Raw genomic sequence first — 24,282 nt, 5'->3', positions numbered from 1 at the left:
GAAATTCTCATCACAAAAGGAGATGAGCATGGCAGGAATAGCAATGAGCAGAGACGTGAACCCAAATATAAATTTAAATGGGAGGCTCATCTCGAAGTCTTCTTGCTTGTAATTATGAGATATTAGGATGGTGAAGAACATGAGGAGGGAGAGTGATTAGAGTTATTAAATTCTTTATAAGTGAGAGATTTATAAATTAAAAAAGATTGCTCCGCTCGTGGATGTAGGCACATCGCTAAACCACGTAAATATTATCTTCCTCTCTCTATCTCTATTACTTTTATACTAGATATTACTTGTATTAGGATGTTTAATTTATGATTAGAACTTGTTTATTGCTGTTCTATCACCATTAACACCTCAATGGAGTTTTTTTCCAAAACTTGATTGGTTTTTTCATCATAATTTCCCTTTGTTATATTTGGGGTGAAGGTTTTGCTTCCACTTCCCTCACCCATTTGGGCATTTCCACAACACCTTCTCCTTCCTACAATGTGTGACGTCCCTCTTCCCCACGTCCTTGGGCAGATTCACTTCTTGCACCCACCTCTTGAGTGCAAGAAATGCCTCCTCCATCCCGTGCTACACCGCCGTGAAGAGCAGCGTCTCCCCGTGTCTATTCCGCTCTATCGTCACTAATTTGGGGCAACGCTCCACCATGTTCTAGCATGGCCGGCGCATGCCGTGCAACACGACCACGTGCAACGACGTCGATTGGGTTTCGGTCTTCGTCTTCAAGATCTCCTCCACAATTTGATTTGGCACCGCAACCAGCAGCCATAACGCCACATCCTTCTCCTTTCCGGCCGATATTGCCATGTGCAACGTCGTGCCCTTCACGTGCCAACCTCTGGCCTAGCACTTCACGGTTCACCGTGTAGATTTTGATCACTTATTCTCATTCGCCCCGCATGGCTAATTTGAACAATTCCTTCCTCTTTTCCTCTAATGGGTCACTCTCCGTTTCTTGTCCTCGTGAGGGAGATGAGTTATCCTTTGTTGTAGTAACAATAGAGAGAGAGAGAGAGAGAGAGAGAGAGAGAGAGAGAGACGCAGGATTAGTTTTTGGTTTCTTCGACTTAGCAGTCTGTATTTATAGTCGACTTTATCCACCCGGACAGTGAAAATTTCTTGCGTCGGGGGAAAATAGGAAACCTTTATATTTTTTCATGCTTTTTCTTCTTCTTCTTTTTTTCTTTTTCTTTTCCCCGCATCTTATGCCTTTTTAACTCCCGTTAGTTTGGCAAACATGCGTAGCTTCTGAAATTTGGAAAAAAAAAAAGCATTTAACACCTTCACTTTATACATAGTAATATTTTACAACCTGTAACACCATCTATATAGATGGCATAACAGAAAGAAATATTCACTTAAAATTAACATATTGTCTACCAGAATGTCTAATATGTTAATTATCTTCTTCTACTTCACACTATTAGTTTGAACCTTCCTCTAAACCATCTTTTCTCCTCCATTTATTAAATTAACTGAGATTCCTGGCGTGAAGTAAAGTTTAGATTCCATCAGGATATTTTAGTAATATCTTTAGTTTATAATTGTTAAATTTAATTAAAAAATACGATTTATAAATATTAAAAATATTGGATGTAAATCATAAATATATATAAAGATAGGGTGTTAAATGCAAAATATAGTTCAATCGTCATCGCCAAAGTAAGTAACTAATTCTTCATGCTTCATGTACTAATATGATGCTGTGAAACTTTACAGGCATTCAACAAAAAAAGTAATTCATATTAGCGTAACTTTCTTTAAGAAAGAACAAAAAGAGAGCGTATATTTATGAATGAGAGAAAACAATATAACTTGTGGCTTAGGTTTTAGGTTAAGATCTCACTGACCCATAATAAGAAAATTAAACTGATAAAGAAAATTATGAGTATACAACTTGTGGAAGATGCATGTGGCGCTAAAATAATGGCATAACTTAGCAATAAAAAATAAAGTATATCTCGCTTGCCGAGCCGCCCTCACCTTCCCATGCCGTCACCCTCGTTTCGCCTGCAGCCCTCATCTATCCACGCCATTTAGTTGATTATCATATTAAAATAATATGATATTTGCTAGCAGGAAGATCCCTATTTGCTGACAGGAATATTCTCAATTTTCTCAAGATATGTTCTTTTATAACTTTTGGATTATGTTTCTCACTACCTATATTGATATTTGGTATGAAAATCTCACTTTGTCTCCTATCGGGTGAATGTTATTGTTTACATATTTCAAACTATTTATAATTTTAAATTTTATTCTAATTGTCATAGAATTATTAGATTTTAGAATTGGAATAAAATTTTCGTGCATGTATTTGTTCTAAACTTTGTTCTAAAATTTAGTGTATGTATCCGAATTATAATTTTTATGTTGTATGAGTTTTGAGTTAGAAATATTTTATTTTATTTATATAGAGTAAATGGATTGGACGGGTCATGTTATCATGTCGAGTTAACACAACTCGGTTATTGAACGAAGTAGACGGATCGTATTATCATGTCATGTTAACACGATCCGTTTATTAAACTAGTTAGACATGTCGTGTCATGTTACTCGTTTAATAATTGAATCATATTCATGTCTAGCAAATACAATTCGTTCATTAATCGAGTCGTATACATGTTAAGATGATATTAACCCGACCAGAATTTGATCCGACCCGATTGTCACCCTTACCTATCATCGATTACATGCACCTATAATGAGGTAGAACCCACGTGATTATATAAAATAAAACTTAAATTTTTTATAAATAACTCAAGCAAAAAATAATGTCTAAATTGACGAAAATAGGCCAACAGTATAAAGGTTGAGGACTCAAACATGGACCCTTTGCCATTCTTGATGAGCTCGAGGAGCCCCATATATAGAAGTGAATGACAAAATCAAATATAATGTGCCAATGCCAAGGACAATTGAGGGGCCAAGAGTTTCTCGATAAGTAGAAGGTGTTGTATTTGGCTGAAACTAAATCAACCCAAAGATTCGGGTCCCTATTGAAAATCAAGAATACACCAAACCGTCCTCGTACTTAGGCAAGATAGCCTTGTCCCAGCCAACAAGGTGCATTCTTCCTGCCTTGTTTCAACCCATACCGATGATATTGTACTTACATAAGTACGATACCAGGAATGCAATAGCTTCAATAATTCTCAATAAGAGTTCCATTTAATAGCCCAACTTTACACATATTTATAATTCTTCCAGAATAATTCTCAATATGTTTAAACCTAGGCATTTATACCATAATGATCACTTTCTATAATTTCTCACCCACCAAATATAGTACTAATACAACTTAAAAAATATTTAAGCTGTCTTGGAATGTGTTGAATTATATTGTTGATGTGTAAATTTTTTTTACATAATACAGATTATAAAGGTAAATATAATATAGTTTCTATTGAGTATCACATGTAATCGTTTAATTTCATATGTTAAACAGAGATTAAAAAGAAGAAGTATATGTGTAGTTTTTATAACTCACGTGTTGCACCTAATAATTTAAATTCAGGGCTGAATTTTTCTTTTAAAGAGTTACGTCAAACTCTTTTATACTCTCTCCCATCTCTTTCACTTAAAGTTAGAGAAACCCAAGAGTGGTTAAGGTAGCATAGAAGATCGATCGGAACTCTTAAATCTTTTGTCGTATGGAATTAATTTAACACATAATCAGGTAGAGTAATATTATTAATACAACTTAATCACATCTTACATATCCACATTTGGCAAACAAAACAGAAAAAGACCAACGTAGTTAATTATTCGGAGAACTTAATTATGTCCAAGAAAATCATTAAAAGCACACCAAATTAACGAAGGCACAAACCCGTCGCCCACCAAATGTTCGTCAAAATGTCTGCATCCTTTGAGTCCTCTCCGGCAATTTGGCGGCGGTGGCCGTAATGAGGTCGACGTAGAGCGGGAAATTGGCAATCGCAAAGAATGATACCGGAAATAACATCACTGCATAAATTGGGAACGCTGCGAACTTGAGCTGCTTCTGCACCACGAAGAAGTCCCCTGCGCAGAAGGAGACGAGCATGGCGGCGATGGAGGTAAAGAGTGACGTGAGCCCAACTATCAGTTTCGTAGGGAGGCTCTTGTTGAAGTCTTCTTCTTGGTAGCGGGACGTGAGGATGGTGAGGAACATGATGAGGGAGGTCACGGAGAAGCAAAGAGCCACGAGGGAGGAGAAGGCAAAGACTTGGAAGGTGGTTTCGCCAGAGAGGATCGGTTCGCCGGAGGATTGATTTAGACCGCCAGGGACGGTGGCAGCGGAGGCGAAGGCAACGCCGGCGATTAGAGCGGCGACGACGGAACATGACTCTGACGTTTTGACCAGCCAATCACCGGCATCCTTGACGAGTTCCTTGTGAGTGTCCATGAAGAGCTCTTGCGCCGTTTTGCCCTTATCATTGTAGGTGTGGAATATTTCGGGTTCCATGGATTGCATCACGTACTGTGATTGTAAAATTTCATTTTTTTTCCATTTAACATCATAAAATATATGGTTATAACAGTTTGCTTTCTAGTGTTAATATTTTCAAATTTCCTCCTTATACTCCTATTTATATATGGAACTCTATATTAATTTATGGTTAATTATACTTGGGCCCATTAACTATTCCTCATTTTTATATAAATATTTTAATTTTTATACATACATTTTATTTGTTTTTTCTTTCACTTTAGTGTTTTCAGTTATCTAATAATTCTTAAATGTTATCTTGTCCTCTCTTTTTTTTTTTTATTTGTTTGAATTGGAGTAAAATAGTCTCTACAATATCTAAAATAAAATTGATCATGTGACAGTATCTTAATTATATTTTTAATAGAAAAATCAAACATATAACTAATAAAATATTATTTTGAAGGTTTTTCATAGCTAAAAATGGTCTACTTAAAAATAAGCAATAGTTATTATAATTATCCCTTACAGTTATCAATATTTTATTTCAAATTAAAAATATAAGAAAATTTATGAATAAGAAAGAGACGCCTCGTACCTTGTACCATTTAATCTCCCATTGCATCTGAAGAGCTACTCCAGGGATACTCCAAGGAAGCTTTTGGCTAAATATAGCTGCGAGATGTAGAGCACTATTTCCATTCTTATCTATCTTCCCAAATACACTATCTTTCATTATCTTTCTATCAAGCATAAATTCATATATGTGACTTTGCCGATATTTTACCGCAAGCAATACAATATTCTTCTCATCCTCGTCAACATCCAAGACTGCCACAGGAAAAGTATCAAGAATTTTTCTCACCATTTCTATTATTCCATTTTTTGCTGCTACTAACACCGGTGTAGCTATCATTTCGATGGAGTATCACACATAAAAAAGAGTGATGTTTAATTAAAATAGTCTAAGAACTAAGATGATATAATATATTTTTTTTTTTATGTAACAGAAAATATTAATTATTTACCTTTCACTGGTTCTGTTGATTCCTCTCCCTTCTGTTCATCTTTGCAAATCTTGATATATACATTGACCTGATGACCGTCCTCCCCCTTGCTCTTTCCATCCGGACTCTCTATTTTCAAAATTGTTAAATAATTAAGTCCAAATAAGTTAGCTAATCAGATGTCAATACAGATAGTTTATGCATCGATAGATCATCAGTGGATTCTTGATAAATAAATTAATGCTAAATTACATTTCCATTCCTTTGGAGGGGGTGGTGGAGATTATAAAAAGACAAGTACTGCACTTTTATTCTTCAAACAGTGTATATGACACTTGGTCGTACTTTAATAGTAAAAATATAACTTAGGAATACATTAAGTATGCTTTGACTCCATGGACAATATTTTCTATTTTCATATTAGCCCGATAATTTCAAGGTAATGTGGTGATACCTTTTGTGGTGGCGTTTTCTTCTTGAGGTGGTGCATCTGGAAGTTTAACTGTATCGGAAGATCTCGGAATATGTGGATCCAAACCATCTTTCTCGTACTCCCAGTCTTTGCAATTATCAACCAATTCATTCATTAGCTGAAGTGCATATGTATTCTTTCGTTTCATCCTTTCAAGTGCATGCGTTCGCCATAATCCTAGAAAACAAAATTAGAGATAAATGTTTGTTTCAAAATACCGACTCATTTTGTTCCGAAACTCAAATTAGTTTTTTTAATGTTAAATAGTTAATTAAATATTAATTAAATCTTATTATGTACACGTCATGCATCGTTACCTTCACTGTACAGAGATATTGTAAATTTTTAGCTATTCTCTAAAACCGCGGTTTTAAGTTTTTAGAGCAAAGGATTAGTTATTATCATAGTATATTGCTTTATTGGTAACATGATCTGAATATATAAAAGCATGGGACAAATGCACATTGGAATTAACTCTTTATAGATTATCTACTTACCTATTCCCATGATGACCAAGATGACCTTCATCACCACCTTGAAGAAGGCAACACCCACTTCATAGATTTTCGGAAATCTTGGATCCACCTCAGTTTCTCCATTTTCTTTAACTTTTTTCATTTCAAGTAGACAATTAAAACAAGAAAGAGTGATTAGCGTGAGCTAATATTATGTGTAATTATTTACTTGCTAAAAGATTAGAGAGAGAAAAGATAGGAGTAAGCTACTCTCTTCAGCACATCAAGCTAATATTTCGCTTGAATTTTTATATAGAATTCTTAATCTTTTTCAATAGAGATTGTGCGTAACAACTACTAGCTTGGATACCAATTAAGAGACAAAAAACTAAATATAAAATTAACGATATATTATATCTAAATTACTCTGAGAAGATTCTGGATCACCTTCATGAGTAGTACAAGTTGATTTATTTATAGGTGCTTTTGCTGAAAAAAACAAAAGAAAATGATTGATAAAAAAACAAAAAGCCCAAAAGATATTTCACAAAAATCAATTTATTTAAAAAATAATATACCAGCGGACTTTTCCTTGTCACCCTTGTCACGTCTTCTTCGGATCCATTTAGGGATGCGGATCCACTCAGGCATATCGGTAGCTGCAATTGAATTAAAGTTTGGATCTTAAGATCATACGAGACTATGCAAATAACATAGTAATGTGCTGAAAACATGTCACGTTGTTAAGTCAAAATTAAATATATATCTTTAAATATTTATTTTTGTTATTCAACGTCATGATGATTCTTATTTATCTACAGTGCTATATATATATAATTAATTAATTAAATATAATAAGAATACAAGTGAAAACTCTTAACTATAGTATAATATGGAATGCTAATTACCTATTTCAAGCAAAGGCTTTAGTAAAGTAAAGACGTCCGAAAACGTATCAAATGTTTCCGGCAACAATTGATAGTTTGATGTTGGTTCTTTTAGTTCATCACTTTTATAATTTTTATAATAATTAAATTTTTTCTTATGTTGGCCGATAAAGATACCTGCATAATAAAAAAAGTTAATTAATATTAATAGATATAAAAAGATATAGTTACACAAATATATATAATTTATTAAGATTTAATTACAAGAGTAGATGAGTTGGTTATATAAGCCAAAGCGAGTTCCACTTCTGAAACACGAAGGCTTCTTCGCCAGATAGTGAAGAGGTGACTCTCCTCCTGTGTTCATATAATGAACCAACTCAGGGTACAGCTCAATGATCTCATTCGCCAAGCCTACATATAAAATCAAGGTGTTAATCAAAAAATGATATAAATTGTAGGGTATTATTTGAAAATTTTTGATACAGTACCGAAGTATTCTCCTAGGATAGCAAAGTGGAGGATGGTATTGCCATCCTTCTCCCTCCTACAATGTGTGACGTCCCTCTTCCTCAAGTCCTTTGGCAGCCGATTCACTTTTTGCACCCACCTCTCGAGCGCAAAGAATGCCTCCTCCTTCCCGTGCCGCACAGCCGTGAAGAGCGCCGTCTCTCCGTGTCTATTCCGCTCTGTAGTCACTAACTTCGAGCAGCGCTCCGCCATGTTCCAGCACGCCCGGTGCATGCCGTGCGATGCGGCCACATGCAACGGCGTCAATTGGGTGTCGGTCTTGGTCTTCAAGATCTTCTCCACATTATCATTCGACATCGCAGCCAGCAGCTGCAACGCCACATCCTCCTTGCCTGCCGATATCGCCACGTGCAGCGTTGTGCCCTTGGCACGTGTCAACCTCTGGTCTTGCACTTCAGGGTGCGCCTTGTAGATTTTGATGACTTCTTCCCATTCATCCCGCATGGCTAATTTGAACAATTCCTTCCTCTTTTCCTCTAATGGTTCACTCTTCATTTCTTGTCCTTGTGAGGGAGATGAGTTGTTCGTTTGTCCGACGTCCTTCATTTGTTGTTTTGACGAGGGAGAGAGTTCAGCCATAATTGGTTCGCTCATCCTTTCTTGTAGTAATAAGAGAGAGAGATGCAGGATTAGTTTTTGATTTCTTCGACATGGCAGTCTGTATTTATGAGTCGATTTTCTCCTCCCGGACAGTGAGAATTTCTTGCGTGGGGGGAAACCAAAACCCTTCTCTTTTGTCTTGCTTTTTCTTTTTCTTTTCCCAGTGTGCAGCATCTTATGCCTTTTTAACTCCAGGTAGTTTGGTAAACATGCGTAGCTTCTAGGCATTTGGGGGAAAAAATGCATTTAACACCTTGACTTTATACATAGTTATATTTTTACAACCAGTAACACCATCTATATAGACGGCATAACAGAAAGAAATATTCAGTTATAATTAACATCTTGTCCACCAGAATGTTTAATATGTTAATTATCTTCTTCTACCTCACACAATTAGTTTGAACCTTCCTCTTAACCATCTTTTCCCTCCATTGTTTAAATTAAATGAGATTCTAGGAGTGAACTAAAGTTTAGATGCCATCAGGATATTTTGGTAATATGTTTAGTTTATAATTGTTAAATTTAATTAAAAACTACGCTTTATAAATATTAACAATATTAAGTGTAAATCATAATTATATATAAAGATAGGGTGTTAAATGCAAAATATAAATCGATCGTCATCGTGCACGTCCTGTCGTCGTTATTACAAAAGGTGAAAGAGGAAGACCAAAGCCAAAGTAAGTGATTAATTCTTCATGCTTGGTGTACTAATATGCTGCTGTGAAGCTTTACAGGCGTTCAACAAAAAAAGTTATTCATATTAGCATAACTTTCTTTAAGAAAGCAAAAAAAAAAGAGAGCATATTTATCAATGAGAAAAAACAATATAACTTGTGGCTTAGGTTTTAGGTTAAGATCACGCTGACCTATAAAAATAATTAATCTGACAAAGAAAATTATAAGTATATGAGTGATGGATGACGAATGTGCTGCTAAAACAATGGCATAACACAGCAAATGATAAACAAAGTATATCTCGCTTGTCGCCCTCACCTTCCCACGTAGTTGCCCTCGTCTCGCCTGCCGCCCTCATTAGGTTAATTACTATAGTTAATTAATATAATATTTGCTAGCAGGAAGATCCCTATTTGCTGATAGGAATATCCCCAATTTTCTCTCTCAAGATATTTCTTTTATAATTTTTGTATTATGTTTTTCATTACGTACATTGATGTTTGGTACGAGAATAGCACTTTGTATTTCCCTCTGTCTTCTATCTTAATTATTTATATTTATACTTTTAAAATTTATTATAATTGCCATAGAATTATTAGATTTGAGAGTTGAATAAAATTTTGGTGTATGTATTTGTCCTAAACTTTGTTCTAAAATTTGGTGTATATGTTAGAATTGTAATTTTTATATTGTATCAGTTTTGAGTTAGAAATATATTATTTATCTGTATAATATACTATCTATATGAGACAAATTAATATATTAAATTTTATATATGGTAAACGGGCTAGACGGGTCATATTATCGTGTCAAATTAACACATCCAGTTTATTAAACATATTAGACAGATCGTGTTATCATTTATTAAATAAGTTAGATGGGTCATGCCATATTACCCGTTTAATAATCGGGTCACATTCGTATCTACCAAATACAACTCGTTTATTAATCAGATTGTGTTCATGTTAGAGTGATGTTGACTCGACCCGAATCTGACCCTATCCAATTACCACCCTTACTATCATTGAATACATGCACCTCTAATGAATGAGGTAGAACTCATCTGATTATATAAAAATAAAATTTAAATTTTTTATAAATAACTCAAGCAAATAATATGGCCCAAATTGACGAAACTAGGCCAACAGTCTAATGGTTGAGGGCTCAAACATGGATCAAAACAGAGGTTGGACCCTTTGCCATTCTTGATGAGCTCGAGGAGCCCCATATATAGAAGAGAATGACAAAATCAAATATAATGTGCCAATGCCAAGGACAATTGAGGGGCCAAGAGTTTCTCGATAAGTAGAAGGTGTTGTATTTGGCTGAAACTAAATCAACCCAAAGATTCGGGTCCCTATTGAAAATCAAGAATACACCAAACCGTCCTCGCACTTGCCTAAGATGGTCTTGTCCCAGCCAAGAAGGTGCATTCTTCCTGCCTTGTTTCAACCCATACCGATGATATTGTACTTACATAAGTACGATACCAGGAATGCAATAGCTTCAATAATTCTCTCCCATCTCTTTCACTTAATAATTTAAATTCAGGGCTGAATTTTTCTTTTAAAGAGTTATGTCAAACTCTTTTATATTCTCTCCCATCTCTTTCACTTAAAGTTAGAGAAACCCAAGAGTGGTTAAGGTAGCATAAAAGATCGATCGGAACTCTTAAATCTTTTTTCATATGGAATTAATTTAACACATAATCAGGTAGAGTAATATTATTAATACAACTTAATCACATCTTACATATCCTGGCACATTTGGCAAACAAAACCTTATCAGAAAAACCCACGCAGTTAATTATTCAGAGAACTTAATTATGTCCAAGAAAATAATTAAAAGCACACCAAATTAAGGAAGGCACAAACTCGTCCCCCACCAAATGTTTGTCATAATGTATGCATCCTTTGAGTCCTCACCGGCAAATCGGCGATGGTGGCCCAAATGAGGTCGACGTAGAGCGGGAAATTGGCAATCGCAAAGAATGAGACCGGAAATAACATCACTGCATAAATTGGGAATGCTACGAACTTGAGCTTCTTCTGCACCACGAAGAAGTCCCCTGCGCAGAAGGAGACGAGCACGGCGGCGATGGAGGTAAAGAGTGACGTGAGCCCAACTATCAGTTTCGTAGGGAGGCTCTTGTTGAAGTCTTTTTCTTGGTAGCGGGACGTGAGGATGGTGAGGAACATGACGAGGGAGGTCACAGAGAAGCAGAGGGCTACGAGGGAGGAGAAGGCAAAGACTTGGAAGGTGGTTTCGTCAGAGAGGATCGGTTCGCCGGAGGACTGATTTAGACCGCCTGGGACGGTGGTAGCAGTGGCGAAGGCAACGCCGGCGATCAGAGCGGCGACGACGGAGCATGACTCTGACGTTTTGACCAGCCAGTTGCCGGCTTCCTTGACGAGTTCCTCGTGATCTTTTATGAAGACCTCTTGCGCCGTTTTGCCCTTGTCGTTGTAGGTGTGGGATATTACGCTTTCCATGGATTGCATCACGTACTGTGGTTATAAAATTTCATAATTTTCATTTAAGAATATATGGTTAAAATAGTTTGCTTTCTAACGTTAATATTTTCAAATTTCCTCCTTATATTTCTATTCATATATCGAACTCTATATTAATTTATGGTTAATTATACCTGGACCCATTAACTATTCCTCATTTTTATATAAATATTTTAATTTTTGCACCTACATTTTTATTTGCTTTTTTTTTTCACTTCCGTGTTTTCAGGTATCTAATACCTCTCATTGGTTATCTCATTCTTAATTTTTTTAAATAAAAGTAAAATAGTATCTACAGTATCTAAAATTGATCATGTGACAGGGTCTCTTAATTATATTTTTAATAGAAAATTGAAACATATAACTAATAAAATACTATTTTGAAGGTTTTTCATAGTTAAAAGAGTGTCATAGTAAAAATAAGTAATAGTTTACTATAATTATCCGTTATAGTTGTCAATATTTTATTTTGAATTGAAAATATAAAAAAAATTATAAATAAGAGAGTGAGATGCCTCATACCTTATACCATTTAATCTCCCATTGCATCTGAAGAGCTACTCCAGGGATATTCCAAGGAAGCTTTTCTCTAAGCTTAGCAGCGAGATGTAGAGCACTATTTCCATTCTTATCTATCTTCCCAAATGCACTATCTTTCATTATCTCACTATTAACCATATATTTATATATATAACTTTGTCGATTTTCTGCCGCAAGCAACACAATGTTCTTTCCATCCTCATCAACATCCAAGACTGCCATCGGAAAAGTTTCAAGAATTTTTTTTACTATCTCTATAATTCTATTTTTCGCAGCTTCCAACACCGGTGTGACTATCATGTTGATAGAGTATCACACATGAAAAAGGGTGATATTTATTAAAATAATTTAAGATCTAAGGTGATAAAATATATATTTTTTTATGTAACAGAAAATATTAATTATTTACCTTTCACTGGTTTTGTTGATTCCTCTCCCTTTTGTTCATCTTCGCATTTGCATTTGCATTTGCATTTGCATATTGTATCCACATTGACCTGATGACCGCCCTCTCCTTTGCGCTTTCCATCCGGACTCTCTGTTTTCAAAAATTTTAAATAATTAAGTCCAAATAAGTTCGCCAATCAGATGTTAATACAAATAGTTTATGCATCGATCGATCATCGGTGGATTACTGTGATAAATAAATTAATTCTAAATTACACTTTCATTCCTTTGGAGGTGGTGGTGGAGATTATAAAAAGACAAGTACTGCATTTTTATTCTTCAAACAGTGTATTTGACACCTGGTCGTACGTACTATAATGGCAAAAGTATAACTTGGGAATACATTAAGTATGCTTTGACTCCATGGACAATATTTTCTATTTTTCAATTTCAAGGTAATGCAGTGATACCTTTTGCGGTGGCGGTGACATCATTTGTCAGTGAATGCTCGTTATCTACTCGAGGTGGTGCTTCTGGAAGTGTATCTCTATCGGAAGATCTCGGAAGATGTGGATTCATACCATCTCTCTCGCACTCCCAGTCATCGCAATTTTCAATCAATTTATTCATTAGCTGTACTGCATATGTATTATTTCTTTTCATCCTTTCAAGTCTATGCGTCCGCCGTAATCCTAGAAAATAGAATTAGAGACAAATGTTTGTTTCAAGATATTGACTCATTTTGTTCTGAAACTCAAATTAGTTTTCTTTTCAATTAAATAGTTAATTAATTATTAATTAAATCTTATATTATGTACATGTCATGCATCGTTATCTTCATGCATTGGAATTAACTCTTTGTAAATTATCTACTTACCTATTCCCATGATGACCAAGATGACCTTCATCACCACTTTGAAGAAGGCAATACCCACGTCATAGATTTCTGGTAACTTTTGAAAACGGAGCTCAATATCCTCCTCAGTTTTGCCATTTTCTTTAACTTTTTTTCATTTCAAGTAGACAATTAAAACATGAAAGAGTGATTAGCGCGAGCAAATAGTATGTGTGATTATTTATTTGCTAAAAGATTGGGAGAAAATATAGGAATAAGCTCCTTTCTTTCGCACGTCAAGCTATTACTTCACTCGAATTTATATATATAGAACTCTTAACCTTTTTCAATTACTTGCTTGGATACCAATTAAGAGACAACAAGCTCAATATAAAATTAACGATATATTATATCTAAATTACCTTGAGAGGATTCTTGATCACCTTCGCAAGGGGTAGTTGATTTATTTGTAGATGCTTTTACTGAGATAAAAAAGAAAATGAGTGACAAAAAAAAAGCCTAAAGAAATTTCTCACAGCAAACAATTTATTTCAAAAATAATATACCAACTGCTGGATTTTCTTCGTCACCCTTCTCACGTCTTCTTCGGTTCCATTTAGGGACGCCAATCCACTCATGCATTCTGGTTACTGTAATTGACTTAGACTTTAGATCTTAAGATTACATGAAACTCTACTTTACAAATAACATAGTAATGTGCTAGAAAATATGAGTTAGAGAACGTAATGAATTGTCTGATTTGGGCTCTTCGTAGTTCTATCACTTCTATCATTTTTGTAATCAACAAATTTTCTCCTTGTAAATTATCTACTTACCTATTCCCATGATGACCAAGATGAACTTCATCACCATCTTGAAGAAGGTAACACCAACGGCATAGATTTTTGGAAACTTTCGGAAAGGGTGCTCATTATCCTCCTCCATTTTGCCTTTTTCTTTAACTTTTTTTGCATTTCAAGTAAACAATTAAACATGAAAGTATGATTAGCGCCAGCTAATATTACGTGTAATTATTTACTTGCTAAAGGATTAGAGAGAGAAAAGATAGGAGTAAGCTACGTTCTTCGGCACCTCAAGCTAATACTTCATTAGAATTTTTATATATATTGAACTCTTAATCTTTTTCAATAGAAATTGTATGTAGCAACTACTAGCTTGGATACTAATTAAGAGACAAAAAGCTTAATATAAAATTAATGATATATTATATCTAAATTACCTTGAGAGGATTCTGGATCACCTTCATGAGGAGTACAAGTTGATTTATTTATAGGTTCTTTTTCTGAAATAAAAAAAGAAAAGAAGTGACAAACTAAAGAAAAAAAGCCCAAAAGATTTTTCACAAAAAATAATCTATTTTAAAAATAATATACCAGCCGAATTTTCCTCGTCACCCTTCTCACATCTACTTCGGATCCATTTAGGGATGCGAATCCATCCAGGCATTTTGATAGCTACAATTGAGTTAGAGTTTGGATCTTAAGATTATATGAGACTCTATTTTACAAATAACATAGTAATATGCTGGAAAACATATCATGTTGTTAAGTCAAAATTAAAAGTATCTCCTAAGTATTTATTTTCGTTACTCAATGGCGTGATGGTTCTTATTTATCTACAATGCTATATATATATATAACTTGAAAACAAGTGAAAACTCTTAAGTATAGTATAATATGGAATGCTAATTACCTATTTGGTGCAAAGGCTTTAGTAAAGTAAAGACATGGGAGAAAGTATCAAAAGTTTCCGGCAACAATTGAGTGTTTGGTTCTTTTGGTAGATAACTTTTCTGATTTTTGTATTCCAGAAATTTTCTCTTATGTTGGCCAATAAAAATACCTGTACAATAAGAAAGAAAGTTAATTAATATTAATAGATATAAAAGATATAGTTAAGCATATATATAATTTATTAAGACTTAATTACAAGAGTAGATGAGTTGGTCAAATAAGCCAAAGTAAGTTCCACTTCCGAAACACAAAGGCTTCTTTGCCAGATAGTGAAGAGGTGACTCTCCGCTTATGTTTACGTAATGAACTAACTGAGGTTACAGCTCAATGATCTCATTAGCCAAACCTGCATATAAAATAAAAGTATTAATCACAAAATGATATAAATTGGAAGGTGTTATTTGAACATTTTTGAGACGGTACCTAAGTATTCTCCTAGGATAGCAAAATGGAGGATGCTATTGCCATCCTCCTCCCTCCTACAGTGTGTGACGTCCCTCTTCCTCATGTCCTTTGGCGGCGGATTCACTCTTTGCACCCACCTCTCGAGCGCAAAGAACGCATCCTCCTTCCCGTGCCGCGCCGCCGTGAAGAGCGGCGTCTCCCCGCGTCTGTTCCTCTCTGTCGTCACTAACGTCGGGCAGCGCTCCGCCATGTTCCAGCACGCCCGGTGCATGCCGTGTGACGCGGCCACGTGCAGTGGAGTCGATAGGGTTTCGTTCTTCGTCTTCAAGATCTTCTCCACATTTTCCTTCGACACCTCAAGCAGTAGCTGCAACGCCACATCCTCCTTGCCGGCCGATATCGCCACGTGCAACGTCGTGCCCTTGGCACGTGTCAGGTTCTCGCCTTGCACTTGAGGGTTATTCTTGTAGATTTCGATGACTTCTTCCCATTTGTCCTGCATGGCTAATTTGAACAATTTCTTCCTCATTTCCTCTAATTGGTTACTATCCAATTTTTGTCCTTGAGAGGTAGATGAGTTGTTCACTTGTAGACGCAGTATTAGTTTTTGATTTCTTCGACTTGGCAGCTTGTATTTATGAGTCGATTTTTTAAACCGGGACAATGAGAATTTCTTGCGTCGAGGGATACCAGAAAACCTTTCTCTTTCTCTTTTTCTTTTTCTTTATCTTTTCCCAGTGTGCCGCATCTTGTGCCTTTTTAACTCCACGTAGTTTAGTAAACATGCGTAGCTTCTAGGCATTTGGGAAAAAGAAAATGCATTTAACACCTTGACTTTATACATAGTTATATTTTACAACCTGTAACACCATCTATATAGATGGCATAACAGAAAGAAATATTCAGTTAAAATTAACATATTGTCTACCAGAATGTCTAATATGTTAATTATCTTCTTCTACCCTCACAATATTAGTTCGAACCTTCCTCTGAACCATCATTTCTCCTCCATTGTTTAAATAAACTGAGATTCTTGGCGTGTAGTAAAGTTTAGATTCCATCAGAATATTTTAGTAATATCTTTAGTTTATAATTGTTAAATTTAATTAACAAATACGATAGGGTGTTAAATGCAAAATATAATTCGATCGGCGTCCTGCATGTCCTGTGTCATTATTACAAAAGGTTAAAGAGGAAGACCAAAGCCAAAGTAAGTGATTAATTCTTCATGCTTGTTGTACTAATATGCTGCTGTGAAGCTTTACAGGCATTCAACAAAAAAAGTTATTCATATTAGCGTAACTTTCTTTAAGAAAGAAAAAAAGAGAGCATATTTATCACTGAGAGAAAACAACAGTATAACTTGTGGCTTAGGTTTTAGGTTAAAATCTCACTGACCCATAAGAAAATTAAACTGATAAAGAAAATTATGAGTATACAACTGATGGAAGATGCATGTGATGCTAAAACAATGGCATAACTTGGCAATAAAAAACAAAGTATATAGGCAAAGGGGAATGCAGATTTAAGAATTTACGAGTATACAACTTGCGGAAGATGCGCGTGGTGCTAAAACAATGGCATAACTTAGCAATGATAAACAAAGTATATCTAACTTGCCGCCCTCACCTTCCCACTTAGTTGCCCTCGTCTCGCCTGCCGCCCTCATCATCCCACGCCATTTGGTTTATTATCATAGTAAAATAATATGATACTTGCTAGTTGGAATAAAATTTTGATGTATGTATTTGTTCTAAACTTTGTTCTAAAATTTGATGTATGTATTTAAATTATAAAATTTTTATGTTGTATGAGTTTTGAGTCAAAAATATATTATTTTATTTATATATTACACTATTAATATGAGATAAATTAATATATCAAATTTTATATATGGTAAACGGGTTAGACAGGTCGTATTATCGTGTCGGGTTAATACAACTCGTTTATTAAACAGGTTAGATTGATTGTGTTATCATGTCGTGTAAACACGACCCATTTATTAAACGACTTAGACAATTGATGTAATGCTACCCGTTTAATAATCATGTCATGCTCGTGTCTACCAAATATAACTCGTTTATTAATCGGATTGTGTTCATGTTAGGGTGATGTTGATCCGATCCAAATCTGCCCCGACCCGATTACCACCCTTTCTCGTCATCGAATACATGCGCCTCTAATGAGGTAGAACCCACGCGATTATATAAAATAAAATTTAATTTTTTTTATAAATAACTCAAGCAAAAAATAAGGCCCAAATTGACGAAAATAGGCCAATAGTCCAAAGGTCGAGGGCTCAAACATGGAATATAGCCAAAAGTAAATCCAAAGATAAAAAGAGTAACCAAATTAAGGAAATAATTCTTTCGTACAGGATGTAAAGCTTTACAAAACATTCTACACATTGAAAATGTCAAGGACGAATAACTAATTATATTCCCTACTCTAACTTTCTTTAGGAAAGAGAAAGAGAGAGCATAAATGAGAGAAAAGAAAACTATGTCACTTGTGGTTTAGGTTAAGATAAACATAACAAAAGTAAAGCGGATGCATGGTTAAGTCCCCTTCGCTTATAAAAGCAAATGAGATATATACTAGAAGATAACTTTATATATATATATATATATATATATATATATATATATATATATATCCATTTCGCACCTTGCCTTAGTTTCATGCGTTTTAGAAAACATGAAAAAAAAATTTTACAAAAAGTTTATATATACTATTTAACTCGCAAACTGCACCTATAATTGAAATACTTGACCTAAATATTATTTCTAGATTAATGGAAAAAAAAAACCTTTTTCTTTTACTTAGGACTAGCACTCTTTGTCTGCTTAATAATTAACATTAGCATAATCCCGATTCTACTTGTGAAGTGTGATTAAAGGCTTAGATTGTTGAAACTCTTAAAACTTTGAGAAATTTATAATAATGCTATATTTTTATTTTTAGATTTATATGCCGTCGTTAAGAATAAATTTTCAACTAGGAAATATTGTTTTAAAATATTAAAAATATAGAAATTACTCTTTGGTCGAATATGATCTACATAGTGGTTAGATCTAAAAAAAACATATTTTTTTAATATTATGGAGTGGGTTAAAATGGGATATGATTTTAAAAATGATGGGTCAAGATTAAAATTTTTAAAAGAGTAATTTAATCAGCAGAGTTAAATAACTGTATACTAAATTAATATTAGTTAGTTAAGGTAATGTTTTGGTATTATATGAATATTACATGGAAAAAAGAAGGGATAACTTATAAAATAACTCAAACATAAGTGCTAATAAAACAAAAAAAATTCCTAGAACTTTTCACACTCATCATGTAGAATTAATTTAGGATAAGTTTCAAATTAACTTTAGTAAATAGTAAATATGCCTAAATCAAACTATTGTATAAACTTTTATTTGTATTATTTTGCCACCCTATGGTTATAAATTTTCATAATATCCCTGTGATATATATAGTTATATTATTTAAATAAATATAAATCTGCAACCCATATATCGACCAAACGACGACCCGATCAAATACGAATTACGACGGTTCACCAGCTAATCTCAACGTCCATTAACCAGCTGCCAAACTTTTCTTTTTAAAAGGAAAGCCCGTAAGCTAGAATAATTTATTAACATCTAAGGATTATAAAGATAATGTCTTATATACATGGAATATGAGAGATAGAACAACAGCTTAGCTCTACATTTGGCTTACCATACCATAGACAGTATTATAATTTAATTCTGATAATTAAGCTTAGGGGCATGGCACAACAATAAGATGAAGAACGATCCAAATGATTCCAAGGAGCAAAAAGCCTCAGCCCTAAAAATACGCAAGGGTAGGAGATCGAGGATAATCCAGCTGGAACACAAATTAAATGAAAATCTTATGCATCCTAATTGCAGAGCAAAATAAAATCAAACATCTAGGACCGCCAAAAAGTACAACATCTGTGTTCAACCAAACATAGATGCTGACGAGCTTAGATTACAACTGTGAACTAGTTGTTGGTAATTTCATGATTTTGACATGAATATTTTATTAATTTTGAGCTAAGTTTTAAGTGGGGCCCACACATTATTAATAATGGTTTAATGGTGGAATCAATTTAGCTCAAAGTATACTTTATTGTCATATATTCACTTAATCAAATTCATGAAGAGAAGTGAATGATAATTGGCTCTAAAGTGGATATCATGGCAATGGGAAATAAAGGAAAGTAAGTTTAGTACCATATTGGATATTTGAGAAATGTTAGTATGGTATATAAGCAACAAACTTCCTATGGGCTTTGGGCCCCAAAAGGGGTACCTATTTTGTGGGTAAAGGTTACTATGCAACCTAACACACGCGCGCCGCCCGGCCCGGCTCGGCTCGGTTCGCACGCACGGGTCAAAGTCCAATTTTATTTTTTGCCTGATACGGGTTCGGGTTCAGTCTGATTTGATTCGGGATCGAAGTGGTGTGTCCCTTCGATAAACAGTTAATCAATTCAGTTAGTTGGTTGAACTCGACCCAAATGGTGCATCCCTTCACAGTGTAACTATAAATTAGTAACTATCAATTCAGTTTTTTTTTTTATTTATTTATTTTGATCGGATTTTTGGAATCAGATTGTTATCGCCAACAATCTTAAGACCAATTTGGTTGTCACTCTGATTCCAATCAGTGTTCTTTTCTTCTTATCGGATTTTAATTTTATTTCATTCTTTTAGATGGCTGAAATAGTAAAGAGTACTATTTCCCCTATCACTGCTCCTCCAGTACCTACAGTTCATGGAGAAAAGCCTGAAAAATTCTGTGGTGCAGAATTTAAGAGATGGCAACAGAAGATGCTCTTTTATCTGACCACTTTGAATTTGGCTAAATTCTTACATGAAGATGTGCCTGAACTCCGAAAGGAGGAAACTGATAGGCAAGTAGTTGCTGCAGTGGATGCGTGGAAGCATGCCGACTTCTTTTGCCGAAACTATATCCTCAATGGACTGGACAACTCGTTGTATAACGTGTATAGTTCAGTAAAAACGTCTAAGGAATTATGGGAATCTTTAGACAAGAAGTACAAGACAGAAGATGCCGGTGCAAAGAAATTTGTAGTCGGTAAATTTCTTGAGTACAAGATGGTTGACACTAAACCAGTGATTAACCAAGTGCAAGATCTTCAAGTAATAATTCATGAGATTCATGCTGAAGGGATGGTGATTAATGAATCATTTCAAGTGGCGGCTATTATAGAAAAATTGCCACCATCTTGGAGGGATTTCAAAAAATTACCTAAAACACAAACGCAAGGAAATGACACTTGAAGAACTTATTGTCAGATTGAGGATTGAAGAAGACAATCGTACTGCTGAAAAGAAAATTGGAAGTTAGTACGTATCAAAGGCAAATGTTGTGGAGTCCACAAAGGACAAGAAAAGGAAGTACACTAGCGAAGGCTCTAAAAGTGGCAATGCAAAGAAGTTCAAGGGCAAATGTTACGTCTGTGACAAACAAGGGCATCATGCTCAGGACTGCCGCTTGAGGAAAAAGAAGGAGAACTCAAAGAAGGAGAACTCTGAAAAGAAGAAGCCACAAGCCAATGAAGTAGAACACCTTCGTTCTGATGTTGATGATATGCACCTCTCCGCTGTTGTCTCGGAAGTAAACCTGATTGGTGGTAATCCTAAAGAATGGTGGGTAGACACTGGAGCTACTCGACACATTTGTGCCAATAGGTGGATGTTTTCGTCTTATCAAACTGCGACAGATGAAAAACTTTACATGGGCAATTCAGCAACTTCCAAGGTGGAAGGAATAGGAAAGGTTGTGTTAAAATTAACTTCAGGAAAAGAACTTACTCTTAATGATGTAATGCATGTGCCCGACATTCGAAAGAATCTGGTTTCGGGATCATTATTGAGTAAGAAAGGGTTTAAGTTGGTGTTTGAGTCTGATAAGTTTGTACTTATAAAAAATGGCATGTATGTTGGAAGGGGCTACTTGTCAAATGGCCTCTTTAAGATGAATGTAATGATTGTAACTCCAAAAATAAATAAAGAAGAATCTTCTTCTTACTTGCTTGAGTCTTATGAAATTTGGCATGGTAGATTAGGACATGTTAATTATGGTACATTACGTAGATTAATTAATCTTAACATGTTGCCTAATTTCTATATTGATTTAAATAAAAAATGTGAAATATGTGTTGAAGCCAAATTGGCTAAGACTTCGTTTCATTCTGTCGAACGGAGTACAGAACCTCTAGAACTTATACATACCGATGTATGTGATTTGAAATTTATTCAAACTAGAGGTGGAAAAAAGTATTTTATTACTTTTATTGACGATTGCACAAGATACTATTATGTGTATTTGCTAAGAAGCAAAGATGAGGCATTAGAAATGTTTATACATTTCAAATTAGAGGTTGAGAACCAACTTAGCAGAAAAATTAAAATGCTAAGAAGTGATAGAGGTGGTGAATATGAGTCACCATTTGCACAAATATGTGCAGAAAATGGAATTATTCATCAAATAACGGCTCCTTACGCTCCACAACAAAATGGTATTGCTGAACGTAAGAATAGAACTCTAAAAGAGATGATGAATGCCATGTTAATAAGTTCTGGTTTACCCCAGAATTTGTGGGGGGAAGCTTTGCTTTCTGCAAATCACATTCTCAACCGGTTACCCCATAAGAAATTGGATAAAACACCTTATGAGTTATGGAAAGGTCGAGAACCTAGCTATAAATTCTTAAGAGTGTGGGGGTGCCTAGCAAAGGTTGCAATTCCAATTCCTAAAAGAACAAAAATTGGACCTAAAACTATTGATTGTATATTCATTGGTTATGCTCATAACAGTAGTGCATATCGATTCCTGGTTCACAAATCAGATAATTCTGAGGTACATGAGAATACAATTATTGAGTCTAGGAATGCATCATTCTTTGAGAATATATTTCCATATAAATCTACATTAGAAATAAGTTCTCTCAAAAGAACTTATGAAAATAAGCATGACCAAGAGTCTATGCAAGAAGGAAATGATATTGAACCTAGACGAAGTAAGAGGGCAAGGACTTCTACGTCTTTTGGTCCTGATTTTCTAACATATTTGTTAGAAAAAGAACCTCAGAGTTATAAGGAAGCAATGTCTACTCCTGAAGCTCCTTTATGGAAAGAAGCCATTGATAGTGAAGTTGAATCCATTTTGCAAAATCATACCTGGGAATTGGTGGATCTTCCACCAGGTTGTAAACCTTTGGGTTACAAATGGATATTCAAAAGAAAGATGAAAGCAGATGGTTCAATTGACAAATACAAGGCGAGACTTGTAGTCAAAGGATATAGACAGACAGAGGGAATAGATTACTTTGATACATATTCACCTGTAACAAAAATAACATCTATCCGATTAATAATTGCTCTTGCGGCATTATATAATCTGGAAATACATCAGATGGATGTGAAAACTGCATTCTTGAATGGTGAATTAAATGAAGAAATCTATATGGAACAACCCGAAGGGTTTGTGGCTCCAGGACAAGAGAGAAAAGTGTGCAAATTAGTTAAGTCTCTTTATGGGCTTAAACAAGCACCTAAACAATGGCATGAAAAATTTGACTTAGTTATGATGTCAAATGGTTTTCACATTAATGAATGTGATAAATGCGTTTATGTGAAATGCACTTCAGATAATTATGTCATTGTATGTCTATATGTGGATGACATGATAATAACTGGTAGCAATATTAATGTCATTAAAGCTACCAAGAACATGTTGGCTAAAAAGTTCGATATGAAAGATATGGGAGTTGCAGATGTGATTCTTGGTATAAAGATCACTAAGGCAACTGAAGGGTATGTTATATCTCAATCACATTATATTGAGAAAATACTCGATAAATTTGATAAAGATAGTAGCAATATAGCCAGAACACCTGTAGATGTGAATCTTCATCTTACAAAGAATACAGGTGTATGTATATCTTAGTTAGAATATTCTCGGATAATAGGCAGTTTGATGTACGTCATGAATTGCACTCGTCCGGATATTGCGTACTCTGTGAGTAAACTGAGTAGATATACAAGTAATCCAGGCAGTGATCACTGGAAGGCGATAGTTAGGGTACTCAGATATTTGAGATACACCACTAACTATGGATTGCACTATTCAAGATATCCAGAAGTACTTGAAGGGTACAGTGATGCAAACTGGATATCTGATACAAAAGATACCAAATCCACGAGCGGATATGTCTTTACACTTGGAGGTGCATCTATTTCATGGAAATCTTCTAAACAAACATGTATAGCTAGATCTACTATGGAATCTGAATTCATAGCATTAGATAAGGCTGGAGAAGAAGCAGAATGGCTTCGAAATTTCTTAGAAGATATTCCTATGTGGCCAAAACCTGTGTCCGCAATCTGCATACATTGCGATAGTCAATCGGCTATAGGAAGGGCACAGAGTCAGATGTATAACGGTAAGTCACGACATATACGTCGTAGGCATAATACAGTGCGACAATTGATCTCAAATGGTATAATATCCATTGATTATGTAAAATCAAAGGATAACATCGCGGATCCATTAACTAAGGGTTTAACAAGAGATCGAGTATATTGTTCATCGAGGGGAATGGGTTTAAAGCCTACCACCTAGAGTAACGACACAACGGCAACCCAACCTAGTTGACTGGAGATCCCAAGATCTAGGTTCAAAGGGACAACCGAGTTGTGGGGGCGTTCTCTGAAATCACTAAGGAATTAAATTTCCTA

At 34.9% G+C, this 24,282-nt stretch overlaps 3 protein-coding genes across 5 annotated transcripts; all 3 read right to left on the bottom strand.

The window, feature by feature from the left end:
* Nucleotides 1-3,739: 3,739 nt before the first annotated feature.
* LOC140759459 (uncharacterized) lies at nt 3,740-8,390 on the bottom strand. 3 transcript variants are annotated; one of them, XM_073096030.1, is made up of 10 exons: nt 7,739-8,390; nt 7,512-7,661; nt 7,269-7,424; nt 6,939-7,019; nt 6,808-6,849; nt 6,403-6,513; nt 5,888-6,082; nt 5,455-5,562; nt 5,025-5,335; nt 3,740-4,477 (listed from the first exon to the last, which is right to left on the bottom strand). In XM_073096030.1, exons 1-10 carry the CDS (start codon nt 8,370-8,372, stop codon nt 3,866-3,868), a joined length of 2,400 nt encoding a protein of 799 aa, XP_072952131.1. In that variant the 5' UTR covers nt 8,373-8,390; the 3' UTR covers nt 3,740-3,865. The 3 variants fall into 3 exon arrangements, with proteins under 3 accessions (XP_072952131.1, XP_072952132.1, XP_072952133.1); XM_073096031.1 differs by having other exon boundaries at nt 5,025-5,257; XM_073096032.1 differs by lacking the exon at nt 7,269-7,424.
* A 2,432-nt stretch (nt 8,391-10,822) lies between these two features.
* LOC140759538 (uncharacterized) lies at nt 10,823-13,424 on the bottom strand. The gene is made up of 5 exons (XM_073096124.1): nt 13,377-13,424; nt 12,970-13,191; nt 12,522-12,650; nt 12,095-12,405; nt 10,823-11,566 (listed from the first exon to the last, which is right to left on the bottom strand). Exons 1-5 carry the CDS (start codon nt 13,405-13,407, stop codon nt 10,955-10,957), a joined length of 1,305 nt encoding a protein of 434 aa, XP_072952225.1. The 5' UTR covers nt 13,408-13,424; the 3' UTR covers nt 10,823-10,954.
* A 1,691-nt stretch (nt 13,425-15,115) lies between these two features.
* On the bottom strand, nt 15,116-16,065 carry LOC140759630 (protein ACCELERATED CELL DEATH 6-like). Its single transcript, XM_073096242.1, has 3 exons — nt 15,512-16,065; nt 15,285-15,434; nt 15,116-15,197 (listed from the first exon to the last, which is right to left on the bottom strand). The coding sequence occupies exons 1-2, from the start codon at nt 16,020-16,022 to the stop codon at nt 15,406-15,408; spliced, it is 540 nt and encodes a 179-aa protein (XP_072952343.1). The 5' UTR covers nt 16,023-16,065; the 3' UTR covers nt 15,116-15,197; nt 15,285-15,405.
* Nucleotides 16,066-24,282: the final 8,217 nt, after the last annotated feature.

The sequence above is a fragment of the Typha angustifolia genome, chromosome 4, assembly GCF_048772165.1.
Source record: "Typha angustifolia cultivar Huaian chromosome 4, ASM4877216v1, whole genome shotgun sequence".
Classification (NCBI taxonomy): Eukaryota; Viridiplantae; Streptophyta; class Magnoliopsida; order Poales; family Typhaceae; genus Typha; species Typha angustifolia.
Note: the sequence above shows the minus strand (reverse complement) of the source record. Positions and strands in the feature narration are given on the sequence as shown.